At 45.9% G+C, this 15,625-nt stretch overlaps 1 protein-coding gene across 1 annotated transcript in view; it reads right to left on the bottom strand.

Annotated features, from left to right (window-relative positions):
- Positions 1–2,368: 2,368 nt before the first annotated feature.
- The window catches only part of RAB15 (RAB15, member RAS oncogene family), an 84,594-nt gene continuing 71,337 nt past the window's right edge, over positions 2,369–15,625 (bottom strand). The window contains exons 5-7 of the mRNA XM_061558810.1: positions 13,426–13,515; positions 12,138–12,203; positions 2,369–5,588 (exon numbers count right to left, since the gene is read on the bottom strand). Of these exons, the coding sequence (XP_061414794.1) occupies positions 5,427–5,588; positions 12,138–12,203; positions 13,426–13,515 (318 nt within the window). The 3' untranslated portion in view covers positions 2,369–5,426. The remainder of the gene's footprint in view (positions 5,589–12,137; positions 12,204–13,425; positions 13,516–15,625) is intronic.

The following is a 15,625-nucleotide window of genomic DNA, read 5'->3' as shown; positions in this document are numbered from 1 at the left end:
CACAGGCCCTTTAATAGCTCTGTAAGTCGTGCAAGTGACCTTTGGGCATGTGAAGTGCTGATTGTGCATGTCATGTGCTTGAAGGGACGCTCGCTGTGTGGTCTAACACAAGCAGCTGCTGTAAGCACTGGCGGAGCCAGTGGGGGGTGGGGTGGCACGTGCCGCCCCAATGATTCTTGTGGTTTATTAGTAATACATCGGCATTTTGCGACCCCCACTGCCACTGTGTAGCATATTATTATGTGCCAGGGACTCTATGAGATGATCGGACAATAGTCTGAGTCCATAATTGTCAATAAGTAACGGCAAAGCGGTTATAAGTGACTCAGAATTGTGCGCAGTTGCGTATACAGCACACGACTTCCCTGAAGGCAAACACCTTCAGCGAGCGCGATGCCGATCACACAACACGCGGTTCGAATTCGACCCTCGATCGATGGCTGCGCCATCGCCACACACGAGTCGAATAAAAAGCAAGTCCTTACTTACTAACAACTCCTTGCTAACAACTCCTTACTAACAACTTCTCTATCATTTTTCATTGCTGGAGGGGTTGCCCCCCCTACTTGAAAATCCTGGCTCCGCCATTGGCTGTACCTGAGCTGCCGTGATGTCGTAAGCTACTTACCGCGTTTTCCCAAACGTGCTTTGAGGCACAATCTCGCCTACTCATTGCCGAGTAGGTTGCGCCCATTTTATAAACATATTTTAAGAACGAGGAAATCCACTAGTTTAAGGTTCAGGAGGTACCATTTTTGGTTTACCTTGGTAGAGGGGGGTGGAACTTGTCATGTGTCCATTGTGCACACACGGATGTGATATATCCGATTCGTGGAGGGTGTGGAAACTAAAGCCAAGGACACATCGATTTCCTTTTCTCAATCAGGTGAGCACCCAATGAGATATATTATAAATCCGCAAGGGATTCATGGCTAAACTTAAAAAGAACCATGGACATAGATGAGCCCGACACTCTGCACACTCAAAATTTTTGATGCCGTTTTCATTTTATCTATTTTTTACACTGTATGCTGTACTTTCCCCGTTCTGTTAAGTGATATACAATAATGCTCCTACCTGAAGATTTTTTAAATCTAAATAATCGACACCCACAAGTTTCCTTTTTCAACCTGATTGGTAAAGTATGGAATAGTGTAGAAGGGCTTATAAGGAGCACATCTGCCTCCATTTCATATTCCGTTCACAGTATTTTCACAAATTAGAGACCCTCAATCCCCATTTGTGCAAAAATATATTTAGGTAAAACCGGTAATGTTCCATCCACATTTTTTGTATGAATTAGATTGGTGCTGTGACACAACATTTAATTTGTGGATATTCATAAGTGCCAATTTGGCCAACATTTAAATAAATGGCTTTACTCAACTAATCTTGATTTGAAGCTTTCGTGACTGCAGGAATCCATACTCTTTGGTTCTTTCGGTAAAGTCAAGGAGGTATAAAATAAAATAAATCACGACGTTTCGGGCGCAACACAAGCGTCCGTCATCAGTTTCAAACGCGCCCTAATTCAGTCCTGTGGGGATGTGGGTGGTTTCAGTGGTGCACGCACTTTGAGCCCCGTGGCCCGTGTTAAATTTCCAGCCATGGCTAACATCACTAGCTAGCTTTTATCGAAGTTGTCCTTCCTCCGTCCTGCACCCCCCCCCCCCGCTCTCACCAACCTGCTGTGACCAGCCTGATGAAGTATGGTCAAACAACCCCCGTGACTATCACAGCATAGGGAGGCCTTTGTTCAGAAATGGCATAATAAGGAAGGGCCTGTAGAGTACCGTATTTAGCTATCGTGATTAAATTCAATTTTGTGAGTTATGATTCGATTTGATTTTACGAGCACTGGTTCCATCCACTACAGACAACACAATCACATGACTTCGGCTTACTTATAGGGTTAAAACTGACAGTTGTGAATAAAATAACAATTACTTGAGTCCATTGTGACTCAAGATATTTCCATCATTTTAATCCTTCTTTACAATCCGGAACAACCTGTTACATCATGGGAACCTCATTTGCCAGTAACAATATGATAATTGTTTTTTTTTACCCTTCTATCTGGCAACAAAACTGACACCTTTTTACAAGGAGTCATGTTTGCATAGACCGTAATACCTGCAGTCATAATACAAACAAAAGACATAACTCTGATAATGTGCACTGTCCTTGAAGTTAAGGAAAGCTGTCTCGGGTGTGGACCAATCAACTTCAAGGACAGTGCACATTATCAGAGTTATGTCTTTTGTTTGTATTATGACTGCAGGTATTGCGGTCTATGCAAACATGACTCCTTGTAAAAAGGTGTCAGTTTTGTTGCCAGATAGAAGGGTAAAAAAAACAACTATCACCTGTTACATTAAAAAAAAATCATCCAAGACAACAAAAGCATGTTTTACCACATTTTTAAACATTGGGTGGAAACATATACATTAATTTCGAGCTTTTACTAAATCAATCACACATTCAAATCGCAGGCAGTCGAGTTAGTGCCACGTTCCATCGGTCCTCGTTTTCCAAACGTTATAAAATTTACCCACACCCCAGTGTCTATAAAAGTTAAGTTAACGCGAATGATACGCCACAACTTCCTGTTTCACCCTGTCAAGGCTCACATTGGCCTTTTCATGTAACATTGGAACTGCTTGAATTTTTCACGTATTAAAAATAACTAACAAATATTTCTCAAACCTGTGCATGTTAGAAACATTTTTTTTAGAAAACATGAACGTTTGTATGTACAAGAATTGTGTTTATAACTTAACAAGGTGACAAAAAAGCACTCCACTATCCATATCACACATCACACAATATGAACGGTGTACACAACCTCAAAGTTACACACATATTCAACTGTCACCCACAAACGTTTTTCAAACGGCACACCACCACTTGATAACGTTCAGACCCGTTTTGACCTCTCGCGACATAGTTTGGGGGGGTCACGTGATCTCCCCGTCATGATGTCATAAACAAATACAACTCTGTATGATATTTCAATTCTGAGGTGGTGACCAGAGTTCTGATGCTATTTCCCTTCACTTTCCTCGCATTGTTTTTTAAATTATTCGCCTCTCACCTAACAATTACATGTACTGTATGCACTGTTGCACTTCTTTCGCGCCGTACGTACTGGAGGAATCCGATATGCTATATAAAGCTCTTTTTCACAGATGTCCAGTAGAGGTGCAGATGTGTTGTCATAGACGGGGTGGTAAATGATTTTGGAAACCATGCTCTAGCCATAGCTGCAAGAGTATTAAAGAGGATGCAATTAGTGTAGAATGCAGGCCTCTCAAGTCACACGGTAGGGATTACTCATTCAACGTGCATCTCATGCTCTCAAGGAGGAAATACCGATTATCATGCTCATCACGCGCATGAGAATCACCTTATTACACAGCGAACAGAGCAATCCACCTGTACCAACATCCAACTAGGATTGCCGCCTGTCTTGGTTTTCCCAGAATGTTCTCTTCTTGAGGTAGCCATCTTGGGAAATCTGTAAGTCTTTCCGGGACATGAATAGCCTAGGTTTTTGTCAATTGCATAATAATATACCACTCAAGACAATGCCGTTCCATGTATCTCACCCCTTCCTGTATTGTAAAATTACTCATTTGAATCCTTTACACATATCCGTTAACGCCCACTCCTGTGAAAACGTGGCAGGACCCTCTTGAAAACATCTATCACGAAATCATTATTTAAGTATTGTATTAATCTTGCCGATTGATATTTGGGCTTCCATAAAAAGTTTCGGTAATATTTAAGATTTTGTTTCGACCTCTATCATGTATTTCATTTGATAAGTGTTCTCATTAACTGTGTCGTGGTTAATCCAACGAATAACACAATGACATATGGGGCAATGGCGAAAAAAATGGAGCAAAAGCTGAAAGAATGGAGGGGTGAAATTCTTGGAATGTACGTCGACGCCGAGAGGAACACATTGATCAGAGAATATATGCAAGTTTGAAACACAACTGTAGAGAAAAGTGCGTCAGCTTGCACAGGACACGTCAAGGAGCAGGGCTGATGATCAATGGTCAAGACTAAGAATGGAGTGGCAGCCAGAAATAGGGAACATGCTCGAGATGGACCCGCTCGGAGATAGAGCGATCAAATGTGCTCATGTGCAATGAACATCACGAGACCGTGTGAAATGGCGACGGCTTGGGGAGGCCTTCATCCAGCAGTGGACAGACCGTGACTTATGTGAATATTTAAAGATCGATTTATTCAGGTCAGGCAATACAAACAATTTTTCTCTCAACACAAAAAAAATCATTTTACAATATGCTTAAAGCAATACTTGTATGTAATAGATGTGCTGTTGTATAAAGTTATAAATTACAGTTGCTCAAGATTAAACCGTTTAAGGTGTTTTTATATATATAAAACCGACTGCATATACAGTATGAGCAGATGCAAATTTATAGGAGTTGAATTGAGAATTTGATTTGAGCTCTGTAAACAAAAAACTAAACCCCTGGCTTTTCTTCGGAATCTTCCATTTTTTCTGGTTAAAATTATTGGAAAAGCCTTTCCTCCATCTTAAATGTTACGGTCAGGTCCCTAGCTCCAGACATCCCACCAACAATGTGCATGAACATGATTATCAAGTAAACACATCGTTTAAACACAGTCACTTCCCAGTAAACGTCATCCTCATCTGTAATGCACTATCTCAAACAACGGACACAAGTGACCTGTGATTGCTAATGGCCCATGCAGTCGGTGATGCCAAGCCAATGATTTTCCAAGTACAATGCTTTGACCAGTTAATGAAGGTATGACCCAGCCCACATGGATTGTATTTGGTGATTTGGGTGCCTCGTAGGAAGAGGCTTTGGACTAACGGACAGAAACGACTACAAATATATAGCAGGTTGACTACATGGTTGTTGACAGTGTGGCATAGAAAAACATTTGGTGTGTGGTATTGACGATAGTCCTTTTCATGTTTTTTTTTGTAATCACACATCCAAGATTGTTTATGCCATTGTTCAAAGTGGGGAAACTGTTCCCATTTGTTAACATTGGGAAATGTAGCTGTCTCAGCATATTTGCATCTCATTTGCTTTGCTCCCTGTATCAGTGTTTTGCATGTACCTTGCTTCTCCCCCCCCACCCTCTCTTAAACATAATTACATGTATGGTGCTTTAAAATTCTCAGCACTGCTGTCACTGTCCAAGCATTTCTATTAAAGAAATTCTCCAAGTGCCCGACACTTATAGGTTTGCATCAGGGATGTTTTGATTCTACTACCCTGTTGTATCCACACATTCTCTGTATCCGGCACTGTTATTCGGTGCCGTTGCGTCGTCTTCGCACTTCTCTTCTGACCGTCTCGTCACTGTGCTCGGTGCCTTAGGCCTGGCGCGTGCGCACAAGGGGGCGGCCAAGGTCAGCACGAGCAGGGCCGCTGCTTCTCCTGTTGGTGCTCTTTCTTCTCTTTCTTCACCTCCTCGTCACCCGACAGGCTGACCTCTTCGCTGGACGACAAGCGCAACCCTTCCAGCTCTTGCTTGTTTGCCTTCAGCACCAACTCTGTCAGCTTGGTGAAAGCCTGCAGGGCGGCAGTTCGTGCACGCATACACACACACGCGCGCACGCACACAAGTGTTTACACAGATGCACATAGGCATGACCTATGGTCAAGTCACCCGCTATGTTCATAATCAACGTTTTTGGGTTTAGATTGCGTTATTTATAAATGTGTCGTAACCCTCCACCACCCGACACGGCCAATCAGTAAAAAAGTGTCACGTTGACAAAAGACAAATAGTTCACTGCTTTAGCCCACCGGTGTGTTGAAGCGTGAAACCACAACATTTAAAAATTTTGAGTACGACGTTTCGCTGGTAATTGCGTTCAGCATCATCGGGCAATTCACCCGCTATGTGTCCGATCTCATCAGATCTCGGGTGCCAAGCAGGTGTAGTGACAGAACGGTCACTACTGTGTTGGCCCGTACGAGGGCTGGGGGCCCCAAGGGGGTGCCTGGGGGGTCACGTGCTGGAGGGATCCGGACCTTCCCAGAGGTGGGGGAAGTGAGGCGTGGCCTGGGAAGTGAGGCGTGGCCTGGGAAGGGAGGCGTGGCCTGGGCGGAGCCGGCCACGCCAGAGAGACGAGATATAAGGGTGGTGTGAAGGCAGAGCAGGGCTGTTCCTGAGAAGAATGAAGACACCTCGTGAAGATGCCAGAAGAGAAGACCTACAGTGAGCGGACTGCCAGCAGCCACCTGGCTGGGTCACGCTGGAGCGGCTAAAATACAATTGTGTGTTAGCTAGTGTAGGTCGGTGGTCACCACCCTATGTGTAGAGTAAGAGTAACTGTTGAGTAAACGTTGTGTTAATTAATAAATGAGTGTTGCCTCCCAAGAAGTGTGTGCGCCTAAATTGAACCCATTACATTTGGCGTCAGTTGTGGAAAAATAAATATTGCTAGGTGTTATCCTAGGGAAGTAAAATGGGCACACGAAAAACAAATATAAAACTCATCTGGACGTCTTCGTACGACGGGGATGGTGTGACGACCATCCTTCGGACAGCCCCGGGGATGGCAGCCCCGGTGACAGAGAGAGAGAGAGATGGCGCTGCACGCGGAGCGGCGGGACTTGCATCGCACTGCTGCTTCGCCGCCATCGGGAACGGAGCGACGGAGCCGCGGCGAGAGGACACCATCGTCGCTGCGGTGGCTGGCGGGGGAGGCCTGGGCATGCGGGCCACGCGGTGGGCCCGCCATTTCGGCGGCTGGTCGGGGCGCGGTTCCCGCCAAAACGCCGTTCCCGCCATTCGGCGGCTGGTCGGGGCGCTGTTCCCGCCAAAACGCCGTTCCCGCCATTTCGGCGGCTGGTCGGGGCGCTGTTCCCGCCAAAACGCCGTTCCCGCCATTTCGGCGGCTGGTCGGGGCGCTGTTCCCGCCAAAACACCGCTCCTGCTGCCGAAATGCCGCTCCCGCCGACATCAACGCCTGCAGAGGGGGAGTTCCAGCCTTCTGCTCGAGCGTGAGAGGTGGATGGGTTCGCAAGAGCAGGCCGTGTTCACCATCAAAGATTCTTCAGGCCGTTCCAGTGCTCCACCTTGCCGCCCTCCGCTATTCACAGTTTGCCAGGCGAGTTGTGACTTGACAAGCACCCGGCCCCAATAAAAATAATAATAACTTCACCCATCTTGCGTGTGCCGGGTTGCGATCGCGGGTGGTTTTTTTTTACTCGCTGGGTTGCGGAACGTGTTCGTCCGGTTGTGTGCGTGAGAAATTGACGCGGCGACCAGTGTTTGTTGTTAATTACGGCGTCGAGATCGGTATCTTCTGGGGGTAGTTAATGATTAATTCGTTGTTGGTGTCCCGAGCTCCGTTGATATCCTGTATGTTGCCGTGTTAATGACTCGTGTTGTTACATCGTTGTGTTGCGAAATCACCATTGTTATTGTGTATACTGTATGGAGTTTCGCTCGTGATTGTCACTTGCAACTGTCAGAAACTTTGATCGTCAATGTTGCCAATGTACAGACCGTATGGAGCTTTGCTTGGAATTGTTAACAGTGTATGGAATGTTGGGTACTTGCTTGTGATTATTTACTATGTACGGATTGTCTGGAGTATTGATTGTGTGTGTTGCCATGTGGGGACTGGATGGTGCATTGTGCCAAATGATTGACTGTACGAACTTCGTATACTGCATATACTGTATTAATCAATTCGGCGATTCTTGGGGTTTGTGTACAGTTTTTTTCTCTCAAAATTCGAATGCCCTGAGTCCCATGGTTAATGTTGAAGGGGATTTTGAAGTGACAGGTTCGGTTTGTTTCAAACTCACTGGTTGGTTCCTGTCCGTTGTTGCACAGATGATGTCTTTTGTGCGGGAATGCTCCTTGTGTTCTACATGGATCGGGGGTGCGTTTCCGTTAATTGCCGTCAAATTGCATTGCTCTCTCCACTCGGTTGGTACAGCTGCATTGCTGCAATGCGAGTCTCGGAGATGATGTGTACGGATACGGGATGTGAGGTGTATTGTTGTGACCATTGAATATTCGGGATCGTCAAAAAAAAAAATTTGTGCGTACCTGTTCGGCATTGGATTAGTTCTGTGGGGGATCATAATTCAAATTGTATGTGTTGTGATGGTGTTAAATTGCGATTGTGACATGCTGCCAGGGATTTGGAATTGTGCTGCTGGCTGTCACTATCTTGGGGCGCAGGTCCTGACCAGGATGGCCCAGTGAGTGTTGCGTGTCTAACATGAATGTTGTGGTCCCGTCATGCTATGGCTGACGGCTTGACCTGACAGCCCGGAGCTTGAAACACTCCGTGGTATGTCTAGCCTAGTGGGCTGTGCGCTCACATGGCTCGGAGAGTGTGGTCCCGTCATGCTGTGCCTGACGGCTTGACCTGACAGCCCGGAGATTGAAACACTCCGTGGCATGTCTAGCCTAGTGGGCTGTGCGCTCACATGGCTCGGAGAGTGTGGTCCCGTCATGCAATGGCTGACGGCTTGACCTGACAGCCCGGAGAGCGAAACACTCCGTGGTATGTCTAGCCTAGTGGGCTGTGTGCTCACATGGCTCGGAGTGTGTGGTCCCGTCATGAAATGGCTGACGGCTTGACCTGACAGCCCGGAGAGCGAGACACTCTGTGGCTTGTCTAGCCTTGTGGGCTGTGCGCTCACATGGCTCAGGGAGGGTGGTCCCGTCATGCTATGGCTGACAGCTTGACCTGACGGCTCGGAGGTTGAGACCCTCTGAGGCGCGTTGAAACAGTGGGCTGGAGATTCGTAAGGTTCGGGTGGAGTTGGCCTGTTACGTTGAGACTGTTTCCCTCAGTTGTTAGGGTGCATGTTGTGCAGTGAGTGAACGATGGGTCGTCTCAGCTCGGTCGGTACAGCTATATGCTGCGATGCGAGTCTGGGAGAGAGACTGGGTCGTCTCCGCTCGGTCGGTACAGCTATAGGCTGCGATGCGAGTCTTGTGGAGAGACTGGGTTAAAATCCCACCGATATGGCCGACGTGTGCTACTGGTTGTGACGCCGCGTCGGAAAGGCGGTGGGGTGGTAACATGGAAATTCCCCCCCCGATATGGCCGACGTGTGCTACTGGTTGTGACGCCGCGTCGGAAGGGCGGTGGGGTGGTAACATGGAAATTCCCCCCCGATATGGCCGACATGTGCTACTGGTTGTGACGCCGCGTCGGAAAGGCGGTGGGGTGGTAACCTGGAAATTCCCCCCCCGATATGGCCGACGCGTGCTACTGGTTGTGACGCCGCGTCGGAAAGGCGGTGGGGTGGTAACCTGGAAATTCCCCCCCCGATATGGCCGACGCGTGCTACTGGTTGTGACGCCACGTCGGAAAGGCGAGGGGGTGCTAACGGGTGACTGTCATTGCATGCGTGATTCTAACGGTGGGGGGGCTGTGCTGTAGCGTAAGTGGGTTAGCCAGTTTTCATGTATATTTGTTGTTAATTCCCCGTTTTCTATGCGGTTCCCTTTTACCCTCGTCGATTCTGTATATATTACGTGATGGTATTTCTTATCGGTCGCCGGTCATTTATTGATGTTGCTGGTTCGGAGGCACACCTTTTCGATGTTCACAGTTGTGTTACAGCCGGGGACGGCTGTGTGTTTATACAGGAGGGGGTGATGTAGTGACAGAACGGTCACTACTGTGTTGGCCCGTACGAGGGCTGGGGGCCCCAAGGGGGTGCCTGGGGGGTCACGTGCTGGAGGGATCCGGACCTTCCCAGAGGTGGGGGAAGTGAGGCGTGGCCTGGGAAGTGAGGCGTGGCCTGGGAAGGGAGGCGTGGCCTGGGCGGAGCCGGCCACGCCAGAGAGACGAGATATAAGGGTGGTGTGAAGGCAGAGCAGGGCTGTTCCTGAGAAGAATGAAGACACCTCGTGAAGATGCCAGAAGAGAAGACCTACAGTGAGCGGACTGCCAGCAGCCACCTGGCTGGGTCACGCTGGAGCGGCTAAAATACAATTGTGTGTTAGCTAGTGTAGGTCGGTGGTCACCACCCTATGTGTAGAGTAAGAGTAACTGTTGAGTAAACGTTGTGTTAATTAATAAATGAGTGTTGCCTCCCAAGAAGTGTGTGCGCCTAAATTGAACCCATTACACAGGGTTGATCCTGGTGCTTGGACTGGCGACCGGCAGGCACAAACAGCTTTCTGTTGGCTGTTGTGGGGCTATGTAGTGAGCAACATAGGGCAGTGCAGCAAACTCCATTGTCGTACTTTAATTCTATGCTCCTCTCTTTGCAATACTGTATTTCAGTATCACTGGCATTGCTTAAGACTGATTATAGGCAAGATATATACGTGATTTAAAGCTTTCATGACTGCAGGAATTAATACTCTTTGGGTCTTTCGGTAAAGCCACGTAGATAGAACACATCATAAAAATAATGACAATATCACGACATTTCAATCGCAACACAAACAATCGTCATCAGGTGAAAATATAACGGGAGAGCTGCTAAGGCAGGGAGTTATAAAGGTTTCAGATGGGTGGAGCCCAAGGGTCAGTGGGCGGGGCTAGAGATGAAATTTGCATGTAAATGTAAGATCAGATAAATCTTGACAAATGCAGCTGTGGGGGAGGCCAATGTATTGTGAGAGATTAGCATGTCAATGTAACAAATTTGCTTGTAAATGTAAGCTCGGAGAGAGCTCGGAAAGAGGTGGAAAAGGATGGCAAGCAGCCATGTACTAATGTAGCCCAAGGGTCAGTGGGGAGCACGTACACCTAGCCCTCAATAAGAATGGATATTCAGACTACACAATCCGTAAAGCTATCACCCCAACCATTGGGAAAGAACCATCTGAGGACCCAATCAAAACCATCACCTTGCCATACATAGCAGGGGTCACAAAAAAGATTTCCAAAATCATGAGCAAACACAAGATCCAGCTACGATTCAACACAGTATATAAAATTCGTGATTTGATCCCATCTGTGAAGGATGTGATCCCTGACATGCAATACCCTGGTGTCTACAAACTAAGCTGTGTCTGCGGCAGCAGTTACATTGGGGAAACTATGCGACATGTCTCGGACCGGGTTCGTGAACATAAGGCAGATCTGAAACACGCTAGGACCAATACTTAAGCTATGGCTGATCATTGTATTAACGCTGTGGGCACACACAAAATGTATTTTGCCAAAACGAGAGTACTCTGCAAGCCCACTAGCTATCAGCAAAGATTCGTTCATGAAGCCATCCAGATATATAAACACAGACACATTTTCAACCGAGAAGATGGGTACAAACTGAGCAATCATTGGAAGGACGTTATTAACCAGTTTAGGTCATAACTGGCTGTGATGTTCCCTCCCTCCCTACCTATGTTAGCAGTTATTTTCGACTCTCTGAGTTACATTCACTAACACAGCCACCGTTAGCTGTATTAGTAAATGGCGGCTTGCCATCCTTTTCCACCTCCATGTGGCGATGGCTCTTTCCGAGCTCTTTCCGAGCTTACATTTACAAGCAAATTTCTTACATTGACATGCCAATCTCTCACAATACAATGGCCACCCCCACAGCTTCGTTTGTCAAGATTTCTCCTATCTTACATTTACATGCAAATTTCATCTCTAGCCCTGCCCACTGACCCTTGGGCAACACCCATCTCAAACCTTTATAACTCCCTGCCTTAGCAGCGCTCCCACCATATATTCTCAGCAGCTCTCCCGCTATATTTTGCACCTGATGACCATTGCTTGTGTTGCGATCGAAACGTTGTGATATTTTTATTATTTGTTCTATCTATCTACGTGGCTTTACCGAAAGACCCAAAGAATAAGATATTTACATCCCTAAAATAGGCAAAATGATGACATGGATACCACCTGCTAAATACATTTGGATTGCAATAGGCAGTGTACAAAACCACAACGAGCATCCGTAGGAAAAGAAGCACACTTCAAATTACTACATCATATGTGGAGGCTGTCACGTCAGTGATGCAAATGAAGGGGCAGAGTGGACGAAAGTGAATTCGAACCTCACGGCCATGTGCACCCAAGTGATGCACCACACAGCGTCATTATACAAACTAGCAGACGAGGAGCAGCAGCTACATTCAAACGCATTGCGTGTCACACTCTGGAGTTGTACCTCTTTGATGTTGTTGTTTGTGAACGCACTTGTCTCGAAGAACTCCATTCCGTATTCTTTGGCAAGCTGAAAGGAGATCGGTAACGGTGACCAAAAACTGCACTGCTTGCGAACAGGAAAATCACTGTAGCCAAGATCTTGTCTAGAGCACTGTCCACTCTCTGTCGGCTTCACCGTCATGTGCAACAGGAGGCAAATTGCTTGTTTTGCGATGGTGGGAATCGTATATATGTTTAAGTGCTTAGTACAAGTCTTAAAGCAATTTAGTTTGTGAGTAAAACCAATTAAACTCTGGGTTGTTAGATCAGGGAACCTTGAAAATTGTGAAATGCAATTTATTGATCTTTACCAGATGAAATATGTCTTGAATTAATGTAGAGCCCTATTATATTTGTAGCAAGTTCGAGAACATAATTAAAATCTAAATCAGTTGCTTTGTCAATGTAAGCACGAGACGTGTGCAGTGCACCATTTTATTCATCTCAAGAGAAATGATGGGCTAAGTCAATTACCCATTTGGATTTCAACTTGCATCTTTATACTTGTGAGATCTCATCAAGGATCATAAACCATCACGCAAACTCCGCTCATCCTCGGAGCGGCTTTTGGCTAGTCATCGAACAAAGATGGTCACTGCATCGCATTGCTTTCAGATGTGCATTTGCGGCCGTCTGGAAGCTCTTCCTTCCAATATTAGGAAGCCACTGGAGCTATGCACTTTTAAATAATCTAGATTGAAAACTAATTTCTTAAGAACTGCCTTTTGTGTTTAGTTTGTCGTCCTTTTCCCGCACCTCTGATTAGCACGGTTGGCTATAGATGAGCACTCTAACCACTGCAACCAGCTGGTCATATTGCACATAAACAGCACTTCTTGAAATTGGTAATGTTGCAAGGCTGCCCCGCACTTGATCGGAATCTTGCGAATCCAATTCCCAGTTAGAGGTCAATTTATCCCCTTATAATTTCAGGATCTATAAAACGCACGTGACTTTGTGCAAGTCAGGTCGACAGTCGTGGTTCTGTGGAGACACTGCCGCCCACATTTGCAACGTGGGATTTTCACCACAGGTAGGTAATCCCCCCTCTCCTTGAGACCCATAAAATGTATGTATACCAGAAAAATACATATAATTTTAGGTACTATTAATGTAGGGCCCTATTTACAAAGCTTGAATTTTATTAAAATGAAGCAAGGGCCATAGAGAATGGGTCGAAAAGGCGACCGTCATGCAGTAAGACATGATGAAGACGCGGACTGGGCGGGTCCACCGGGTGTATGGGTCACCTTCTTGCCTTGCTCTACTCCGACTTGCCTCAGCTCCTCGCTGTCCACTTTGTTGCCAATGAGGACTCGCTCCACCCCTTCTGGTGCCATCTGCACAATGACCACCACCGTACGCAAACATTCAAACAAATCACAACAACAACAGCAGCAGCAACCTGAACGTAGCGTACGTCACACGAGCTGAAAACAACAACACACAATCACACTTTGCCACAGCCCAGCCGGGTGGCGCTGTAGCTGAGCACTTGACTCGCGTTCGAAGGTCACAGAGCAGCGGTGGTGCCAGTCAAGCGCGGACCTCTAAGAAGATTATTTTTGGGTGCGTCACATGACTACAAATATTTTATGCTCGATAAACTCCGTGGCTTAAATACAGTATGAAATCATGTATGTAATAGATTAATTGCCATTAAGATGTTATGAGTGTTATTAGAATGACGTTCTTTTTTATGAGGATGTGAATTTGAGCTGATATTTCACTTTCTTTTTTTACGAATCTGATACCACCGTAAAAACTTGGCACTAAGCATGTTTGTTTTTCTGGGGATTTACGCCACCACGGGTAATGACATCACATCTCAGTCGAGGTTAGCCCAATCTACTGCCACCCCCCTGGAATTGATACAAAAACGATTACTTAGCAAGCTGGCAACAGCAGGTTTCCAATGGACCAAACTGGCCTCTGCCATAAAAAAACATGGAATTCCCACCACAGTTGAGCACTGCTCGATGCTCGTTGGGCTTGGAGACACTTTATTATGTAGCTTCACTTATTAGTGCACTGGACATGACTATCTGGAATGTGTAACAATTTTGGTTAATGGGAACCAAATAATGGGATAACTCGGTATTGAGAACGTGTATAATCATAGAATTGAGCTTCAAGTAGTCATATGTTATCTGCAAACATTCCCGTTTCTTGCACCATCATCCCAAGCATTATTTTCCAGATGCAATATGGGTGCAATATTATTTTAAAATTAAATGAAAGATTTTAAATATGAATGAACTACAGCTTATTACAACTAAATTATTATACATTTATTGTACGTCAATGACACTTTGGCTGGAGTGATTTATCAGTATCGAATTAATATGTTCTGAATCCCAAGTCACCGCTACTAATTTTACCGAAGCTGCTGTGAATTGAGCTGGAAGTTTCGGTTATAAATATTTTTTTATGAGCAGGACTTGTTTGTTTATAAATTCCTGATGTTTATTCCACTATTCTAGTACTTAACCTCCTCTGACTTTATTAATTACTAGCGGTAAGTACCCAGTGTTGCCCAGGCGAAAAACACAGATACACACATCGACTTACACAGACATCTGGGTGGGTTGGGGCAAAGGACATAACGCTGTGAGGAAGTAACCTCAGCGTGTTGTGAATCTTAATAGCATTTGAAAAATGAAAGATTTAGCAATTGTAGAAAAAAAAAGTTGTCTACACACAAACATATAATATTAGGTAGCCTAAATGTTTCATAATAGTAAACTATGCACGTGAGTTATTAGCGAAAGAAGCAATAAAATAGTAACTAACATTGCCATGGTGAGGCCTAGTCCCGTGCAGAGCCTGCGTACTCACCTAGATTGCCCAGCCGGCCGAGGTGCTGGGGGCTGTGCCGAGACCCCCCCTCCCCCCCATGAATAATACTGTGAAAGCGCTATAACATATACATATAGGGACTTTATGGTAGTAACTGCACGCATGTAGGTGGGGGGGAGGACATATCACTGTGAGGAATTAACCTCAGCGTTGTGTGTGTATTTGGTGCATTTCTATCGCGAATGAAAATGTGTGCCGATCGTGTGTGCGTTGCTAGGGGCAACCCCTGTCAGCAGTTAAAAGTGTAATTTTATAAATACGTATAATACTAATGTGTGCGACTTACCTTGTGGAGTGTGCAGGCGAATAAAGAACCACACACACCTCCAGCGATGGCGTGTGTGGATTGCTCGGGGCTAACCTAGTGGGCATTGTGCGCAAGTGCAAGCCTGTTGCGTTGTCACTGCAGAAGCGGCGAACTGAAATAAATAAATAACTCGAAAACGAAATTTATTAATAAAGAAAAATCGCCCAAAAACGCTATTTAAACTTATTTAAAGGTGACGGACGTGAAAAAAGAATAGCGCTTGCCAACCGCGGGGCTTACGGCGTGGTACTTGGCAAATATTTTTACGTATACCCCACCATTTG

Source organism: Lethenteron reissneri, chromosome 25 (assembly GCF_015708825.2).
Source record: "Lethenteron reissneri isolate LAM-NWPU_2019-01 chromosome 25, ASM1570882v1, whole genome shotgun sequence".
Taxonomy (NCBI): domain Eukaryota; kingdom Metazoa; phylum Chordata; class Hyperoartia; order Petromyzontiformes; family Petromyzontidae; genus Lethenteron; species Lethenteron reissneri.
The sequence above is the reverse complement of the archived record's forward strand: the minus strand, read 5'-3'. Positions and strand labels throughout refer to the sequence as shown.